Genomic DNA, 20,840 nt, shown 5'->3' on the forward strand with positions numbered 1-20,840 from the left:
GATAGATGTCTCTTTTGCAAATCTGGGTTAGTACCACGTTTTACTTCGCAATTAATAAAATTTATCTATTATGGAAACTTGTACCTACTTATTCATTTTTCAACAACTGTTGACACAATTAGTAGAGTACAAATCGATCAGGCTATTTGAAGCTAAGGATGTTATTCTTTTTAATTCACCCAATGTACAGAAATTTCTGAAAAGTCAGCGAGATGATCAACACTTATGATAAGATCTCACTTTATCTGCAGCGGAGTTTGGTCAGAACTATTTGTCTACCTTGTTTTGCGTGAAGATGTTTCCACCGGTACCTGGCGTGTATGACAAATCGACGACGGAAGGACCAAGTAAAACCGATGACATTGGGATGTGCCTGAGTAAAAAGCTTCACACTATATTGTCTAAGTTTACCTTGTTTTCAGTGGCAACGCGGCAGCGTTACGAATTCATGAGTAATTACATTTTTTTATTTTAAATGCGAGATCTATATAATTAGACCAGGGTCGATAATTTTTAAACCCAAAAAAAACAATAGTAGGATGAAACCTATTGGAAAAGGAGGGGAATATTATAAAAATGAAAGGAAAATAATTTACAGGCGATCTGAGGTCGGGAAGGGGGTGGGGGTGACGTTTGAAGGGTAAAAAACGATTTTACCTTCAAACCTGTTTTTGATTTTTTTGTAAGTTTTTAAATAATAATATATAATATTCCTAACTTAACTTCAAAACGTAGTCTAGACCAACAGGCAAGACAAAATTTATGTAAAATACTTAATCACTCTATATACAAAAAGTCTACAAACTTTGTATGAATTGAGTTGTTGCAAGAAACTGTGACCGAAAATCACAAATAAAGACACCATACATTTTCATTTATTTATTTTCACACCTTTTGACAAGTCTTTAGATTTTCTACAATTATATAGACATCTAACACCAGATTATTTTTATTGAGTTTGATTAATATGCTAATGGTACTCATACAATGTACCAACATCCAGATTTAAAAAGGAGAATATTTGATTCTACTGATTGAATAATGTTTACATTTATTACTGATTAGTGATTATATATGATGATTAGATTATACGAGTATGATTACTGTAAGTTACTGACATATGACACGTCAATTTATCGAGAGCTTACACATAAAAGACAATGGGTAAGTATGAACTGTGGTGTCTTCCTCTAGAGAATCACCACAGAAGGTTTAACTGTGGACAAACAACAAGGAAGAATTAATAAACAAACCATACCAAATAACACTAATCTTATCTGGATCGACTTAAAGTCAAACGATTGGGAACGGAGAGGTGGAAGATCAGATTTGATAAATCTGATTTCATTGTTTCACAGTTTTAAAAAGCATAAAATCAGTTATACTGGAAGATTCTTGCTACTGATAGCTATGTGAAAACTACACAAAATTGGTTACACATTGAGATATAAACTTTTAAAATTCTTCTTAATTATTTAAATTAGGCAAACATTTATCTAGTGATAGTTTCTCTTGCTTGGCAGTAAGTGCAATAACCGACATAATAATAATTTTTAAAATTAATTCATTTAAGCCAATTTGTACATTTCAATGTATGTCATACAATATCACATACCATTACCATGTCATAAAATAAACCTAATCCCATTAAAATAGTTAAGAAAAAAACTATAAAAAATCCTGAGTTTGGGACAAGTTAAACAATATTAATATAAATTATAATGGTAACAATTATTAAATTAAATTGAACTTATAACAATCACTTATAATGTAAACTTACGAGGCATATTAATGTTTTTTTTTTTAAACTCTTTTTAGACAAATATAATTAGTTTTAGAGACAGGCAGGTAGGTAGGCATATGCCGGACCAAACATTTTAGATTGTTAAATAGGATTTTAAGAAAGGTAACAGGCATTTTAATGCAAACAAAAAAATATAAAAAGAAACAGCTTTACAAAGCAATAATCATGAACAAATAAAAAAATTGTGGCCTCCAACATGGGGAAAGATAAACAAAGGGTTTTTTAGCCGGGGATATGAGCTTCTCTCTTGGCCTGTTTGATGGTTTGGAGTTGTAGGTGTTATGCAAAGTATGATACATTTACAGATTATTCAATGAAATTTGCCAAACTCTAATATTGCAAAATCTTCTTAAAAGAGTTTACAGTGAATCACAGAAAGCACAATTTTGAATTGGCTTGAACTGGAGTTCTCGGAAAAATGTCGGAACAATCATATTGTTTCTGGCGTTTTACGTGAATATTATTTGCTTTAATAAACAAAATTGACACGGGGTTAGTGTTTACAGTTTATTTTAGGACACTTCCCCCGAATTTTATCTTGCCCCATCCAACTTTAATAGGCCTGTGATATTAGAACCATTCAGATATTTGTAGAGTCCAAAAAAAAAATTGTGTAGCCAGTCAGAAATATAATTATTAGCGTCTAAGTAACTAACTTAAATTATAACGTACTACTAATAGTGCAAAAAATACATTGCCTTGACAGTATACTTAACAATAATATGTAGTTATATAAATAAACTCAAAATAATTACAAACAACTTTTACTCGTATAATTTTCAAAAAATCATACCTAAGCATATGAAACAATATTTACAGCAAATATACTTAAATACAAGCTAATTTCTAAAAGAAATAAGGCTTATTATTGTACTCAAAAGATGTTTTAAACATACTCATTCATCGAAGTGGGGTGGGGTATCAAACGTCGGGCTCATGGACTCAAAGAACCTGACGATGGTTTCTCCTAAGCCATTAATGCGATGAGCATGGACGACGAAGTATTGGTACTTGTAACGGTTGATGCCCTTCTCGTACATCGGGTCCCAGCTGCAGGTTGGGCGCAGGTGAACGGTGTCGTAAGTCTGGAAACAAAAACATTTTTGAACACTGCAATACTTTTTTTTTAAACCGGACAATATTGACCTTTTTACAACTTGAGTATGAGAAATGCGATAGAATAAAGTTCTAATAAATAGAAAGGGCAATAGAGCCTGTATGAGAAAAGAAGAAACTATCGGTACTTACAGTTTCCAGGATTAGTTTAGACATGTTGCTGAGAAGCGACAGATGGCGCTGATACTCCCTCGGCAGCGTTTGGAATACCGAGTAGCGGGTTCCATAGCGGTTGCTGGCCCGCTTAGCAGCCGCCTGAAGACAAACATTTACATTGAAACAAACAATATCATAATTTGGCAGTTCATAAATAATTATAGCAGTAATTTTCAGTGTTCTTCATTTTTCATGCTCATCAATGTGACATCTAGATAATAAATACTCCTTTATTTTGCCCCTTTTACCATTTACGTTAATAACTACCCTCTCCTTATAAATATCTCTCATTGTAATTACATTTCATCACATCATGATTGCACACAGATTCAGACACGCTTAACTCAATTATTTTTCGTTAGGGATTAAAGTATTCAGCGCAAATCTATTATAAGAAAACTCATCGAAATGTAAAGGAATTCTAGTCGTACGCTAGGCCATTAACGGACGGCGAAATAACAAGACTATATACGATAAGAAATCAATTACTAAAGAAAGGATATTCACCCGCACTTCCGAATCACGTTCGTACTTATCGCAGAGATCATTAGCGCATCGTAACGCCCAGGCCAAGACAGCTGGCTCGCGCCAACGGGGCCAGGTCATCTTGGCATATATGGTGAACAGGTCATCAAAGCCGGGGGCCCCGCTAAAAACAAAGGAATGTAAAGGAAAAGTCTCCAACAGTACGACCAACACCAAAGACCGGACAATCAGATTTTCAAATAAACTTTATACAATCATTAATGTGTTGCAATTTTGACATTACTAAGTATGGTTAAAGCATTCATGACACAAATTCATAACCTGACAAAAAAGACTAATTTTGCATATGGGATAGCGTAAACTGACTGGTTTTGCACAGTGTGTTTCGGGGTGAAAAAAAAAACACTTATGATGGAGTGAAGGGTCGGCGAATTGGGGATACTATCAAAGTAATATGAGTAAAAAACTTTTGACGCTGTGTTCCATATAAAGAGTAAGATACTCACGAATCAAGAGCATGAGACCCGAATAGCTCATGATTAGACAGCCTAGCGTTGGAAACGCTTGCACATTCCATTATTCTCAGCCAAACTACAGGGTCTTGCAACATAGCTTCCTGTAGCATTGCATCTGCCACACTTAAGTCACCTGTAATCAATGAAAGATTAATTATTTAAAATCACTCAATCGTCAATTTTACATATTACATTAATTCATTGCAATACAACACAGGTACAGCCTCAAAAGTGATGAACACTGACTGTCTTAAGACACAATTCATAATTAAGGCAGAAGATAGCTTTTTAAAGCCTTGACATCAATTTTATCTGGTAATATGTAATTGTGCTCTCACTTCTTTTGCAGTACCGAATACAGGATATTAAATTACCTTTGGTTTTGGTGGCAACATGGAAATTGGCCAAAGAGAGTGAGTACTTTATGTTGTACATTAGATCACCCTCTCGCTCGATTATGAAGTACTCAGTTGCGTATATCATCCACTCGTGTTCACGGGACCTGAGCCCTAAAGTGTCGATCACAGCCAACAAGGCCAGAGGGTCAGAGGGGTCTAAGACCAGCAGCATTTTAACTATCTCCAAGGCAGTTCGGTGACACGCCTTGTTGGAAAGTAAGTACGCATATTTGAGCATCGCCACGAAGAAAGGTCTGTTCTCCATATACTTGTACTCCAGACGAACGTTGGGCTGGTAAGGAAGAAAAACTATTAAAATATGTACCAACTTTAAAAACACGGTACCAATGTCAAGTCACACTTACGTTGGTCAGAAGGAACTCAGGATGAGCTACGTATTGCAGGTAGGTGACTACGTTTTCGATTATTTCATTAGCTGCGCTGTTTTCCTCCATTCGGAACAGGATGTCAGACATCTAAAGAAAAATTAAACAATAATTTTAATGTTTATCCTCATCCCTATTACCTTTAATATTTTTCAAACAGAATCATCGTATATTATGTCTTTAAATTTCCTTATATTTTTCATAACTACATATATGAGATAGAGAATGGTTCCTGGATATTACATTCCCAGTAATTCCCAGTAACATTGAAAACTAGTTACCTCAATCAGAGCCTCAACGTGCATGTTGCGACGTGCGTCATTTAAATGCATCAGCAAGGTTGCCCCATTGGAAGTGTGGTACCTCTTTAAGAATAGACGGTGCATCTTCTGGTAGTTCTCGTCATGATTGTACACAAAGTACATAAGCCCGTTTTCTTCTTTGTATTTACTCATACTTAAACCTAAAATTGATAAACAAAAATATAATTGTTATTTTTTGTTACATAGGTATTTGGTAATTTAATTATCATTAATTAATCATATATTTCTTCACCAAAGCATGAAATATACAAGAGAGCTTAATATGTTGCTCGATCAGTCAATATAAATACGATACAAAATATAAGGTTAACATGAGTTGAGCTTGACGGAGCTTGTACTATTCCAAAGCTACAATTTAAGACAATTTTGAAAACCTTGATTTTTAGTTAATAAATAGTATCGTCAGCAACATAAGTCATTAGGCATTATCAGGTTATTGAAAAAAGTTATCGCTAAAAAATTGAATAAAATGCAGCTGTACAATTAAGCAGCAAAAAAGTCTTGGATCTAAGATCTCGAAAACATTAGACTATGGATTTCAGATGAAAACTTACCAGACTTTTTAAAGTCATAGACAGCTGTGTCTTTATTTGGGTGTACAAATACCCTCTTCAGCATAAGGGTACGATTTGGTTGGACTCGGGGCGGTCTAAAACATAATAATTTAGTTACTCACATTGATGGCATTAAATTTTTATGTGTCAACCATTTTCATTAATGGATCTCAAATTATTTAAATTAGTTATTATGGCAATTCGTTTTTAAGATTATCAAGCACGAGATTGCAGGTTATAATTTAACTTTTTTGAAGTCTGAGCAGATCGCGAGCGAAGTTAATAAATAAATTAAATCTGAAATCAACAACCGTTCGTTTATTATCTATATGAGGTTCCCGTAACGACAATGAACAGAACCTGTAACAGATATACAAATTCCTACATCCCGGAGGAATGCTACCACCAGTCAAAGTAACCCTCTCGCAGAGCTGCAGTAAAGAGACACTATAGGCCGTATAGTGCGTTACTTTCAAAGGTTACGGAACACTCTCTAGAATAAAAATAAAATAAATTTACCGGGCGCGAGGTTGTTCGGATTCCTCAGGTCCAAAAAGCCTCCTAATTTCGGTGGCTACATTTAAGTGTTTGCCATTAATTTTGAAGACAGTAGAACCCCAGCTCTCCTTAACTTCAACAGGGGTTGGAGCCGGCGGCGGAGCTCCCAGCTTTGCATTCACTTCCTCGACGGTCCGGTCAATCTCCTCCAGCTAAATAATTTAAATTTCTTAAGCATATATATCTATTTTGAATAAATATCAAGAACTCAAAAGAATAAGGGTCTGGTTTGTGATTCTTAGACAACGCCTCTCAAAGGCTTTTTATTTTGTATACATTTATGGGCAATTTAATTTACACCATTTCAACTTATGACTTTATTTCATTTTAACAAGCTGTTTAAATAGCCTTAAATAAAAAATAAAAAATTTATACTGCCATAAAATTTCTTTAAACCAAAAGAAAAACGTATATTTTCTGAAAATGAATGAAAAATGGAGAATGGGAATGCAATCCTCATTTTTGGGCCTTAAATCGGTTTATTTCGTGTAACTACGATGAAGATTTATGCATTTATGTCTTTGTGTATATTTATCTATTACGCAATAATAGGCCATTTGCAAGGGCATAGACACAAAAGCAAATATGCAGACAAAAGTAATTATTTTAGGTTCAATTTTCCACCTATTATTTCCTCATAAATAGCCAGAGAAAAACGTTGCAGAACCAGTTCACCGTTAAACAAAAAAATAATAATTAAGATGTGGGATTGTGATGCAATATTCAACTTTTACTCTTGCTTGCTGCTCACGTAGCCTTTGTTTATTCTTCTTTCTGTTATTCTTCTTCTTAGAGCGACTGCTTTGGGCTGGTGCAGCGCAGGCGTTCTCTTCTTCCTCCTCCTCCTCACTATTCTCTGAAGCTTGACCTGCCTCCGAATCTGAATCCGACAGCTGCAACTGCAAGAAAAGTTGAAACGTGTTTTTCGTGTATGTAATAACGTGTTGTGTTTTTCAGTACATACTATTTACTTTTGTGCATATAATAAACAAATTTCGCAAAGCAAATGATTCAATATGGAGCACATACTATTTATTCCACATATATTAATACGATTACACACACCACATTAATAGGATTAAAAATAAAACTCTACAATGTTATAAGTCAAAAAAAAAAAGTCGCAAGAATGACCTTATGACATGCACATTATCAAAAGTAAGTACGAACAAGCATAAAAAATTATCGCACAATTTAATTGTGTCAGTAATCATGTAATCTTTCCTGAACGTCTAAAAATATTACACAAATGAGTAGTGGTGAGGCCTTTGCCCAGCAGTGAGACATCCCAGGCTATTAGTAATAAATGAGCTGAGAAAAAGAAACAGTGCTCTTACTTGAGAAAATTTAGATTTTACACTCTTTTGTGCATACAGTGGTTCATAGTCTTCATCCGATTCCTCTTCAGGAGGCGGCGGGGCTGCCTCCTCCATCACCCTCCTCAAATGTCGTGTAGACATTTTTACTGAAATACAGAGAAACATATAAAACATGCTGGATACAATTAAATAAAAACCTTTGTTAATAGATTGCCTTGTAGTCACCAGCAAAAAAGATGCTTCTTCTCTTCCTGTGCAAATTGATTTACGTATTCATAGAATTTTTTTGATAATTATAATTAGTACACTTTAAAAACGAGTAAGGTTTATAAACTAATTGATTGAATGTTGGTATATCGCTTTAGTTGGGCATTTGCTTGCACATATACTTACAAATTCTTAAATATGATTTTATACAAACTTAAAGTGGTTAATAATCTATTTTAGTCTGCCTTCAAATAGTGCTAATAGAATTTTAGAACACATAGGATACAGTATTATTGGTGGAGGAGTGCAAGCTGCATGAAGCATAAATCTGGGTGGTTATGTTATTATATAGAATAAGTGTTTATAAGGAAAACAATGGTCATACTACCAATTTATAAAGGTTATTATTTAGATTAGCATTAGCATAACAAATCTATACTAATATATAATCTGAAGAGTTTGTTTGTTTGTTTGAACGCGCTAAGCTCAGGAACTACTGGTCCAAATTGAAAAAATATTTTTGTATTGAATAGACCATTAATCGAGGAAGGTTTTAGGTTATAAACCATCACGCTGTGACTAATAGGAGCGAGAATACAATGGAAAATCTATACTAATATATATAAAGCTGAAGAGTTTGTTTGTTTGTTTGTTTGAACGCGCTAATCTCAGGAAATACTGGTCCAAATTGAAAAAAAAATTGTGTTGAATAGACCATTTATCGAGGAAGGCTTTAGGATATAAACCATCACGCTGCGACAAATAGGAGCGAAGATACAATGGAAAATGTGAAAAAAATCAGGGCAGGTATAAATCATAACTTATATCTTCTACCCACGGGGACGAAGTCGCGGGCAACAGCTATGTGTCATAAAATAATACAAGTCTAAGACAAAACTACAGTAAAAGCGTAAGGGTTATGGTGCAAAGCTAAGAGACATCTCAGATCACATAACACTAATACTATTTTGATGAAACTTTGTCATTATTCTCACACACAAATGTAGCAAACACCCTGGATTATCACAAAGCCTACTTTGGATCCCCGGGTAATAATGGAGCTTATGAGGAGTGAGGGGTGGGCTTTTTACACCTATCTTTTGAAAAGGACTAGAGCCAGCCTGAGTCGCGCAGAGCATGCGCAAGAGATCCCGTGACTCTGGCTAAAGCAGTAGAAGGGGCCCGGGGTGTTGTTACTCAGTGGAAGTCCGACATATCCCCACGCCGTGCCCTCGACGAGGGTTAAAGACATTAGCAATTCACCCCAGAAAAAAGGGTAATAATGCCTAAATTACAATAATTTCACAAACAAAGAGAATGGAAGGGTATATTTTATTTCAAATGGTTGTGATTGGTCATTGGGGTACAGGATGTTAATGTCAACGTTTTGGTGGACATTACTGTCTTATCAGTTGTTATTCATTTCACTCATTGTCTTATACATGGTGGAGTGTTTTTAAGTTAAGTTAGCCAAAATGGTAGCATCCCAGTGCTTCCTCATGACTGTTAATACAATGAAAATGTAAGTTAGGTGTACTTTGGGCCCATAGAGGTCATTTACATCTACATAATCTAATATATAAATTTCCCGTGTCACGATGTTAGTTACCGTACTCCTCCGAAACGGTTCGAGAGAATGAAATTTTGTATATTTATTGGGTAGGTCTGAGAATAGAACAACATCTATTTTTCATACCCCTAAGTGTTAAGGGTTGCTCACACCAAAAAAAAATATTTAATTTTTTGAAGAAATTGTTTGGTTTTTATTTTATTATGTGGCACTAAAAATACTTACAACTAGAAAGAATTTATTAGGCAAAACAACGTTTGACGGGTCAGGTAGTAATATATATAAAGAGAGTAGTGATGGAGATATTGAATTGGCAAATAATGTGTAAGCATGAGTGAAGACTTACGTAGAAGATGCAACTAGACTGTATCATATAGACATCTTAAAGATAGAAAGATTGCCGAGTTACTTGTTTATTCTCGCATAAGCATTAACAACTAGAGACAGCCAGGCAATATCCAGAATTCGCTAAAATAACTTAACCACAGGTTCTGTTACAAATATACTAAAGTAAATTATGATCTAGATGTTAATGGTATACCCAATGGAGGTTGGCTCTCTTGCCCTATAACAATTATAATTCCAGTAAGATATTGTATATTCTGTAATAGGCAGATAGGATAGGGTTAGGATTTTCTTTGACAAAATTGTACTTGATTTACCATGTACAATTTTGTCACAGTAAATCCTAGACCATGGGCATGTCGTAATTCTACTAAGACTTACAGCAGTGGACCTATAAAACCATAGGCATGCTGGAATGGTACTCGGAGCACATCGATGGGTTCTACGTATATGGGCCAAAATGCAATGTTGTCCGTCAAACGTATAAATTTCAAATCTGCTGATTGGTCCAAACAACGTATAAGTCAACTACCCACATATAAGTCTCTAACTCCTCTTAGGACCTTGTATGTTTAAATTCATGCTACATAGGCCCTTCTACAGTAAAAAAAAAACATGTTTCTACGCAGAAATATATAGTTTTTAATAACTCACATGATACATTACATCTTTAAGATATGTTTACCATCAAAAAGTGAAAAAGGCCAAATTGTTAGTTTGGCCCATATACGTAGGACCCATCGACGTACACAACATATGGAACACATTAACCATGATGAACAATAGATATTGATTGGTATTTCATGAACAATTTGTAGACCTAAGAGGTTAGAGGGTGCTAGTAAGTTCTGCGGAGACTTTTACCCAAGTACCGAGGAAACCAATCTTATGACATTTTGATTGATTTCTGAAAATTCTAATACTACAATAGATAAATGAACGCAACATAATCCAACTATTAATAGGCAGTACCTACATAGCTCAATTTAAATAAACGTTTTAGAACAATAAGACCAACAGAATTGGTTTATTACTGTAAGTGCCACATGAATTACAAAATAATGCAATATATGGGTATAAAACATATTTCAAAACTTGAAATTAAATAGAAACGTACCAGTCTTCTGATCCTTTCTTGATGAAGATGGGTCAGGGCTCAGTTAATCGGTAAACCTATATTTGCGCACTTAAAGACAACCAGAGAATTAAAAAGATTAGGAATGATAGACCGAGTTAACTATAAACAAAGTGTGTTAAGATTTATAATATTCTCGTCTAGAAATCGACACGATTCCGATACGCCATTTTTTTTATTAATGGCAATCTGCTAATGGTTTTAGCAATTCCTACCAGTGTGTGTAATGGCCACACGACAATACTGATTAAGAATCTTACTAGTTTTAATAAAACAGTCAATTTTCGGCGGAAATCAAATTATGTGAAGCAACAAATCTACAATTTGGTATTCATTACCTTTTTGACAATCCACCTACTGACGTATAGGACCAACCTGGGACCAACTCTTAGTAGTCTGTGGTAATCCATTGTGCTATTATAGAGTACTTTTGCGATCAATTTATTTAACCATAAACAAAGATGTCGAGTACCAAACGACTTCTTTATTAATATAATATCAATGAAACTATTAATTAATTCTTGGAGGTATTCTAAATTATTGTTTTTAAACCAAAGTTATCAAAGAAGTAGGTACAAGAAAAAAATATACATCATAGGCGTGTAAATAAATTACTACTTCATAATTAAAAACAATACTATTTATACTATAAAAATAAATGCCACTTGAAACTTTCAGAATTCTATTTTAAGCATTTTTAGTTTAGGATAAAAATACTGCCAGAAGCATCGAGTCCTGCAGGTGTCTTCTACTTCGCACTTTAGTTCTATTCGCTTTTCCCAACCGCCATCGCAAAAAGCTTGAGTTTGGAGTCTGTAAGCCCAAAAAGTAGTTTGCTTACATCTGCGATGAAAAAATCATTCCGCCCACCTAAAGAAAGAACTTGTTCGGTTTCTGCTACATTTATTGAATACTCACTTAAGCAAATAAAAGATTTGATTACATCTGATTCATGGATCTGATTACATAAACGTTTCAGTGGAACGCACCGCACTTGTTGACAGTAATGACAATATTCAAGAAGGAGATGACAGTGACAGCAGATCATTAGGTATTTTTGATGTGACAAAATATGAAGTCATAGTCAACAATCCGATTGAAGAATAATGAAGAAATGACGTATTCACTTTTTAGCTTTTGAAATGCAATGATAAGTTGGTGATACTCAGCTCTCCATTAGTTCGGGCACCGGTGTTGCCGGCTAATGCCGTGTATTTAATTTCTCCTAATTTTTAACGTGACGTGCTTTTCCGCAACTGATAGTCATTCAATATGAACCTGTGGCAGTCAATATTTCTATTTATTGCTGTTTTCTCGGCATTCGTGAATAGTGCAGTTATTGTGGACGATGGTGATGTTGATCAGCAGGGGCTGTACAGTAAGTCGGACCATGTTGAGATATTGACGAACCGTAATTTTGAACGAAAAATATATGGACAAAACCATGTAATTGTGGCTCAATTTTATAACAGCTATTGCGGTCACTGTCGAGGATTTGCACCTAAATATAAAGCTATGGCTGCCGAAATGATAAACTGGAAAAACTTGATAAAGTTAGCAGTTATAGATTGTTCTGTAGAAGAAAACAATGAAATATGTAGACAATTTGAAGTTATGGCATACCCATCCCTTCGATATTTGCATGAGTATTATGTGAAGGGAAATGGCAATGTCGGAGACAAAATACAAATAACTGATACTCATGAGAAACTTAAAGCTCAAATCATAGCCAAAATGCAAAATGAACAAGCAATGGGTCGTTTTTCCTTTGGACCATCATTAAGCATTGAATCACTTAACAATTATGCTTCAGTAGTTAAAGATGCGCCCCAGGACATCAATTACACTTTCCTAATATTAGAAAATATAAATTCGACTATTGGCTCAGAACTGGCCTTAGATTTAAATGATTATCCTCATGTAAGAGTCAAAAGAGTGCATGAAAATAGTGAAATAGCTGAAACAGCAAATATAAGACAGACCCCAGGACTTGTGGCTGTTAGTTCAACACTTGAGTCTACAACACTTGTCCCTAAGGATAACACTAAACTTGGCTTGCTGAAAACTATCAATTCTTTCTTAAAATCCAAAAACTATGTTTTCCCAACTAGGGATCAAGGCAGTCAGGAAATAATGACTAATGAGCATTCAGATGAAAAACAACAGACACTGAATACTGATTTCGTATTTTACAGTGACCTAGAAAAAACTATTAAAACCAGTTTGCACACAGAAATAACAAGATTCAAAACTTTGACTGGGGAACCTCTACAAGCTTTGTTAGAATATCTTCAAGTCATTATCACCTCATTCCCATTTAGAGGAAATCTAAAAGAATACATGACTGAGTTACATTCCACACTTAGTACAAAGAAAAGTTGGAGTGGCAGCGAAGTCTATGAGTTGGTGAAACAATTGGAAAGTGTTCATGCACCAGTATATACAACCAATTTGGAATATGTGAGGTGTAAAGGCAGTCAACCAAAGTTCCGTGGTTATACTTGTGGTCTTTGGACTCTTTTCCATACCCTAACAGTAAATGCTGCCCAGAAACCTGGTGCTGAGAGTCCTAGAGTACTAAGAGCTATGCATGGCTACATTAAAAATTTCTTTGGCTGCACAGAATGTGCTGGACATTTCCAAGCCATGGCAGCAAGAAATAGAATTTTTGATGTTAAGGAAAATGACAAAGCTGTCCTCTGGCTGTGGATAGCACATAATGAAGTAAATCTTAGACTAGCAGGTGATGTCACAGAAGATCCAGAGCATCCCAAGATTCAGTTTCCGAGTGTTGCTAAGTGTCCTGAGTGTAGACTCGCCAGAGGTGCTTGGAACTTACCAGCAGTCTACATGTACCTGCAAAATGTTTATGGCTCATCAAACATCCAATCAATGCGTCGTGCAAGGTCGTCTGTAGCACCAGCGAGTCCATTCTCCAACTTGGACATCGGAATGCTAAGTCTCCTGTACATATTATCTTTCATTATTCTTATTCTAGTCATAAAATATTTTCTAACTAAACGATACAAAAAAAGATTTTACAAGCATGGAAGGGGTAAAGTATAACATACATGTTATTTAACTTTATCTATAGCTAAAGAGAGTTAAATAACATAAAATTGTCTGACTTTAGAGCTGCAACTATTTTTATAATTATTTTTTTATTTATCAAGTTTATTACTGTGTAACATGACATAAAAGTTGGTTTAAAGTGTGGAATCAATTATAAAATTGCTCTTGATTGACTTGATTGCTTCACTGGGTGATCATCATGACATATTTTATCTATGCATCAACATTTTATAATCTATGCTCTTTAATAAACAGAAAGCAATGCAAAGCTTTATTGCGAATGAACCGATAAATTTACAAAGGTTTTATTACAAGTTGCTGTCTTTGCCTTTTTATATTATTTATTTAGTATATTCTTAGCTCAAAGCAATTCTCCTGTTTTCAAAACTGATATTTTATCCAAACATAAAATTGAAAGAATTACATTGCCATGCAGAAGTGATAAAATCAATCATTCCGAAAAGCATTTAATTTGTTAAAAATATAGATAGTAATTGATTCCATACATTCCATGCCTTGTTTACTGTGGTCTATTTTTCATAAGTGATGAGAATTTATCAATTATTGTGCACATTCATTTAAGTTACCTATGTTATTTAAGAGCCTGATATATTAATCTACTAGTATTTTTATCAGTTCTCAAGAAACCTTACTATATCATTTCAAAAACATTTGTCTGTGTGTATTTTTAATTCTTGGTTCTTAAATAATTTTAATACATCGGTTTTATTTATTTTTTGACTAATATTTATGTTCCCTAATGAATTCGCACTTTATCATCACCAATGGCTTCACACTGCTTAAGATAACAAGTCTTTGGAAATATTCCATATGTGTTGCATAAAGAACATTTGTTTACTTACCTACTTAAAAAAAAATGGTCCGGTTTAGGTTATCATAAACGAAAAATAGGCACCAAAAGATATGTTGCTTCACATTCGAAAAATACCTACAAATTACAATGCTCATTAAATATTTTTTGATTGTGAAAGGGGTTTAATAAAATTAATATAAATAATACGATAATAACATAACTAAATTGGTTAGCTGTAACAATTTATATTGAAACATAACAGTATTTATTTGCAAAAGTGAAGATAATTAATCTGTGATGTCTATTGTCAATCCTATTGGATTTTAATTCGGTACTCACACATGACAAAACTTCAACAGTGTAATTCATTAAGAAATCATTCTGTGATCAATTACTCTCACTAGTGCCAATATGCGATATATATAAACGAGCAAAAACCTAGTCCCTACAAGCGAAATCATAACATTCCTGTTAGAGCCTAAGTCCCAACTGCTACTGCTAGTTAACCATTACCTGCTAAGACACTTCGGATATTTTGTAATACGACGCGGTAGCCAGCTGCAAAAAAAAGATCGTTTCATAGTTCCAGACGTGATAATAATATACTTTTATAAACGTAATTTGTTACCATAGGTTAAAGACAGTTGATAATACCATTTATTCGTACTATGCATAGGTTTTTGTATTGAAGTAAATGTATTCCTTGGCAATATATTTGTTCAAAAGGCCTACTAGCACCCTTGCACTTGTAAAAGAGCGGTTCTACGTCGTGAAGTGCCCTGTCACGTTTCCGCAGTTGCAAGAAAACTACTTTTAGATGTGGCGGTACTGGCGGTAGCCTCTAGATCATTGACAAAGTATGTCGGATTTCCAACTTGCATTGTTCGCTAACGAGCCCAGTTCGAGCCCGAGTCGGTTCCGCATCCTGCCAGTAAGGACACCTTGCGGTCATTCTTATTAAATCAATAAAGCTAGTTATTTCAAGACCTATTTTGCAATACTTAGGTATTGATTGATCTGGGCCGGTTCATGGTTAGTTAGGTTAATACAAAAATATTGATCACGTGTTTTTATGAAAATTTGATTAGCGTTTTACATGTTAGATTTTGGAACGTGCAAAATTGACAAGTCTTAAGCTTATTACTTATAAATTCAAAATTATATTAATTACAAACATTTCCTTTTATATATTAGAAAAGTAAGAAACACGTGATTGGTATTTGCATTAGTTTCTTACGGATAGTTTAAAATAATTTGGCCTTAAAATTAACATAGTTACATAATCCACTGCCCCATATTACTAATTTCATAGGTAATCTTAATGATTTTCATGAATCATTTAACGAAATCGCTATGGTGGAGGACCCCGTACTGATTTATGAAGGGAATATTTAGCCCAATAGTTAATTTATCGGCGTACTTGACAAGCATACGTATATTTTTATTGTATTAAAAAAACAGAGGAAATAAATTATAAAAAAAACTTCCAAATGGTGCTTAGGATTTTTATTACATTTCTTACAGCAAATATAAATTCAGGCGGTTCTGTAAATTATATTTTTATCGTTAGAAAATATATTAAATTTAAAAGAGTATTTTATAACAAGTGTATTCCATTATTTATATTTAACTAAATGTTTAGATAATTTTAAATTAGGATTAATATTTAAATGCCTTTATATTCGTGTTAATTATATGGTGAATTTCCTACTAAGGTAATTTAAGTAGTGAGATACTTACCAATAATTTAGTATCAAATTACCTAGATGCAAGTGTAAACTACTGAAGCTAAATTTAACAAACGCAAATAATTGTATTGAATAGTTCAAGAGGTGCTCACTGTAATTGCTGTATTGTTCGTATCAACTTACGCATGGTAAAAAAAAAACAAATAGTTAACAGACTATTGTTCTGTTTCGCGTCTTTAGTGAGCGTCGTAAACAATCACGTATACACTTGATGATACATTTGTCTCCCCCTCTCCGCGTATAATGACTAGGTTCCGTCACCTGTTCATCCCAACTGATTACGTGTCAGGCTGTCAGTCATACTTCAACGTACTGTTAACTACGCGACTAAGTTAAGAATGCAATATGTAGCAAAAATTTTAGCGGAATTTAAAAAATATTTGAGAATTTTGTCACAAATACGATGGAATTTTTAACCTAAAAAAGAAATAGATAATAAATAATAGCAGCTAAATTAACAAGGAAATATGATAATAATAGATAGGTATACTTATAATCCTATTAAGTGTAGCGAAATTTTATTAAATTTAAACTAAGGAGTATAGTTAATTTTGTTTGAAATCTACATATGTGTGCGGTAACATTTAAAAAAAAAGGGTATCGAAATTTATTTGTAACAGTTGAATCGTTTTTTATGTATCCTTAGCGACAAGTGCCTAAGTATGTATAAGTAGAATATTGATGCAATATTTGTCATGGCAGTAAGTTTCGCTCAACTGGGAATCTAATGATACAAAATTGTTACATATCATAATGTGTGTAGGTGTTAACGAATGTGTTGGGTATTAGTTATAATATCTACTTGTTAATTCTTAATATATAGTATTATTTAAACTAGATATAATTTTGTTATTATATAGCATCCGATGACGATAATTTTTTAGTTGTAATTTGGGTCTATTTACTTGGTTATCTGGAGGTGTGATCACTTGGCAGTTTAACGCGATAGAAAGACGTGTCACTGCAAAAGAATGTATGTTTATAACCTTATACAATCATTTGAAACTATTTGTATACAGTTCATAGAGACAATGAAAGATACCGATACAATTCTTTATCGATATAAAAATACCAGCCCCGTTTGATAGTTTTAATGCAGTGCGCTTGAATTCTTTCAGTTTCAAGCAACAATGGTTACTAAGTAGCTAAGTTTTGCGTGCGTTAGACTGATAAAGAAGGTACTAAAAACTCAATGTAAGTCATTTTCTTGAACATTTGTGTACTTATCTTGCGTCTGCATGAATGCATTATTAGATTATCTGTTATTATCTGAATATCTGCCTATATCTATTGTAGGTAGCGTAACAAAGCCAGAGACGCAAACACAGTTTGGCGATTTTCAATTGTCTCCGATGGATGAATGAACTGCCAATTGTTCAGACTCCCAAGAAATGTAAATAGTTACAAAACAGAAAAAGACGTTAAAGTTACTTCATCTCAGTGCATATTTTAACTCTAAAAGCCTACCTTGAATGTAGTTAGTATAAATTACTATATATTCGACAAATACAAAACAAAGTAAACAGTATCATGCCTGAGTTGTTTTACTTACTTGTTTACCATTTTTGTGAATTTATCTGTAATGTACTGATAAATTATGTTTTTTACATCCATACAGTACGTTTCATCGCTAATTCGCAACTGAGTGGAAAATGGACTCTGGGTTAAGGTCAGTAGGTTGTTAAGTCGTAATTTTTGTGGTGGTGGATGGTTGACCTTAGGATTTAAGTGTTGGACGTATTCTTATGGCTTCGCCTGATATACTTACTTATATTTCGCGGTACGTAAGAGATTATTGTAAAGTAGCAGTTTAACAAACTACACCAATGTTACGTTTTACTTACATATGTACATTATTTTGTAGTATTATATTACATGTAGTTGCTTTATCGATTACCGTACCAGTCAACAAATATATATTATGTTTCACTCGAGTAAAAAGGTTGTAATAAAATTATATTGCAAATAATTGTTTTACCAAGGTATAGCTTTGATTATTGTTGCCAGTAAACGTGTATTTAGGTTTTGCGCTTGTTCACTATTCAGGCAGACCGTTAAATTAAGTATTGAAAGTGTTTCAATAAAATTTTATAGTTATAATATTATAGCCCAGGTAGGTGTAACACCTGCGATAAATCATGAGGCTTTTGTTTAGGAAACATTCGCTTGATATAAACTAGTTTAAAAAACTGATACTTATATAGTATTATAGTTACCTTATTGGCGGCAGGTCCACACTATGTGAAAATTAAGATAAAAGAAAATAGTCGAACGGATCCTGATAGTAATTGTGTCTCGTCATTTTGTGCGGCATTTTCGTATGAAATACGGGTATTCTTCTAGATGAGATTAATAAACTATTTTAATGTGAACTAGACAACGAATGGTATTTGGAACAACATAAATGTTATTTCAAATTAAACTTCTTCGGTATTGTAGCAAAAGAAAAAACCGAAGCTCATATGCTAGAGATGTGAACTTAAATAATATATAATTGAATTTAAAATATTGGCCACGAGAAACAATCTAACCCAGTGCTTGGGTTAACTGCTAAGATCTGCCAATAAAAAGTGGTTGAAAATATAGCCAACTGAACGTGGTGTTTGCGGCGCCTTTCTAATATTTTAACGAATCACTTTCTACATTCAAAAGTTTAAATTAATATTAAACACGCTACAGAATAAAATCGAATGAAATAAAGTTCTGTAGTGAAGAAACGTCCTTCCTTTTCTTGTAACTGCTAATTAGCCGCGTAAAATTATCAGTCGCTTTGTAAGTACCTAAGTTGCATGTAAGGTATACCGTAGACGATTGCCCGTTGACGACGAGGGCAATAATTAATCATCGATTAACGTTAAAAAAGAACTATACATTTCTAGGATAATACTTCGAAGAAAGAGCGTTACTTTCCAAGTAAATCTACTTATTCCAATTTCGTCCAAAAATATGTCGTCGGTTTTGTCAATTTTACGTAGGATTTTATCCAATGTACACTATTGGATAAACTCCCACGTTATTGCTCATTCGAATGTCAGTTATCAGGTGATATTGCGACTTTTTCTCATTTAGGTTTCATCTATATTATACTAGGCCGAAATAAAACTTACTTCTGTAACATGACATTCTATATTTTCCTGTTGGAAACCCCAGGTATAACCTAGGCCACAGCTACTTTCTTAATCAACTTTTCTTTTTATTTTGTCATGCCTTGATTCATATTTGTCTAAGTTTCCTACATCATTTTATCATTCACACGGTACCTACAAAGAAATTGTACATTTTGGGAAATTAGGTTTTTGCTTTTGTGCACGTTGCCTACTACTAGAGGCCTTGATGTAAAATCAATGGTATCTTCATACTTCTTATTTTGTATACTAGCACTCATTTCTCTACCACTGTGCGCTGTACTGTAAATATTAGCTCAGATGTTTCAGTTGTGATGTACAGAATGATATTTTGAACTAAGATGCTATTCTTCCGGTACCTACTGAGGTATAAAGAAGTTAATTTTTACTTAATTTGCCTGTTGCTCTCTTATCGAACATAGTTTTATTCAAAGTATCAAATTGTATTTTTGTTAGCACTTACCCCACTGTGGTTTATAATAGCCTCGGGTTCTTTAATTGTACGGTAAATACGCTATGGCTACGTTACAAATGAAATATCACTTGACTAAGTACCTTTGCTAATGTTTTGTTAAATTCGTCCCCACGATTGTATATTGAAATGTCTCTTTAATTAGTTGACACATTCCTATGTCAATACCTATTCAAGGAACTTCCCATGAGCGAATTAAAACAATTGATGTCTAAAGGTTTTTATTTTGATTTCAGGTACATGTCAGCGTAGTTGATGTTTGGAGAAATTGTCGCTGGCAGTAAATAATTTTTATACTCATGTCCTGTCGTACCTAAACTTAGAGCTAGTTTTTAAGATAGAAATATTGTTAGTTGAATTTTTAGATGACAAATTTTACATTTTATAGAAGTCGTAATACATGTATTGGACATATTTGTTTTCACCGTTAATATGAACGTAGCTATCGAGATAATAATTTTGATTGATCTCACTGCTTTCAATGAATTGACGTCATGTAATAAGGTGATTTTGTCTTGTAATTACTGGACTGTCGCAATACAGAACTATAAATGTTAATTGTCGTTGTTATTTATCCTTGTATGTATCCTGAAAACTGGAAGCGGTAAGTAGGTATTTATTATTAATTTAATATTTATTATGTTCGCAAATCATAGACTTCGTAATTAGGCTCTTAAATAAAATGACAATAAGTTACAACTGTAGGTAGTCAAAATGGGAGAAAATACAAAAAAAAA

The 20,840-nt window shown here is 33.7% G+C and overlaps 2 protein-coding genes across 7 annotated transcripts; one reads left to right on the plus strand and one right to left on the minus strand.

Annotated features, from left to right (window-relative positions):
- Positions 1 to 864: 864 nt before the first annotated feature.
- LOC113493960 (transcription factor 25-like) lies at positions 865 to 11,264 on the minus strand. 5 transcript variants are annotated; one of them, XM_026872017.1, is made up of 13 exons: positions 11,211 to 11,242; positions 10,855 to 10,923; positions 7,634 to 7,761; positions 7,025 to 7,195; positions 6,258 to 6,448; positions 5,739 to 5,833; positions 5,143 to 5,324; positions 4,841 to 4,951; positions 4,452 to 4,767; positions 4,069 to 4,210; positions 3,584 to 3,725; positions 3,053 to 3,175; positions 865 to 2,889 (listed from the first exon to the last, which is right to left on the minus strand). In XM_026872017.1, exons 3-13 carry the CDS (start codon positions 7,754 to 7,756, stop codon positions 2,701 to 2,703), a joined length of 1,785 nt encoding a protein of 594 aa, XP_026727818.1. In that variant the 5' UTR covers positions 7,757 to 7,761; positions 10,855 to 10,923; positions 11,211 to 11,242; the 3' UTR covers positions 865 to 2,700. The 5 variants fall into 5 exon arrangements, with proteins under 5 accessions (XP_026727818.1, XP_026727817.1, XP_026727819.1 ...); XM_026872016.1 differs by lacking the exon at positions 11,211 to 11,242 and having other exon boundaries at positions 865 to 1,216; positions 2,701 to 2,889; positions 10,855 to 11,204; XM_026872018.1 differs by lacking the exon at positions 10,855 to 10,923 and having other exon boundaries at positions 11,211 to 11,264.
- Positions 11,265 to 11,949: 685 nt separating this feature from the next.
- Positions 11,950 to 20,661, plus strand: LOC113493962 (sulfhydryl oxidase 1). 2 transcript variants are annotated; one of them, XM_026872023.1, is made up of 3 exons: positions 11,950 to 13,838; positions 18,125 to 18,175; positions 20,340 to 20,661. In XM_026872023.1, exons 1-2 carry the CDS (start codon positions 12,145 to 12,147, stop codon positions 18,138 to 18,140), a joined length of 1,710 nt encoding a protein of 569 aa, XP_026727824.1. In that variant the 5' UTR covers positions 11,950 to 12,144; the 3' UTR covers positions 18,141 to 18,175; positions 20,340 to 20,661. The 2 variants fall into 2 exon arrangements, with proteins under 2 accessions (XP_026727824.1, XP_026727823.1); XM_026872022.1 differs by lacking the exon at positions 18,125 to 18,175 and having other exon boundaries at positions 11,953 to 13,838.
- Positions 20,662 to 20,840: the final 179 nt, after the last annotated feature.

The sequence above is a fragment of the Trichoplusia ni genome, chromosome 5 (assembly GCF_003590095.1).
Source record: "Trichoplusia ni isolate ovarian cell line Hi5 chromosome 5, tn1, whole genome shotgun sequence".
In the NCBI taxonomy this organism is placed as follows: Eukaryota; Metazoa; Arthropoda; class Insecta; order Lepidoptera; family Noctuidae; genus Trichoplusia; species Trichoplusia ni.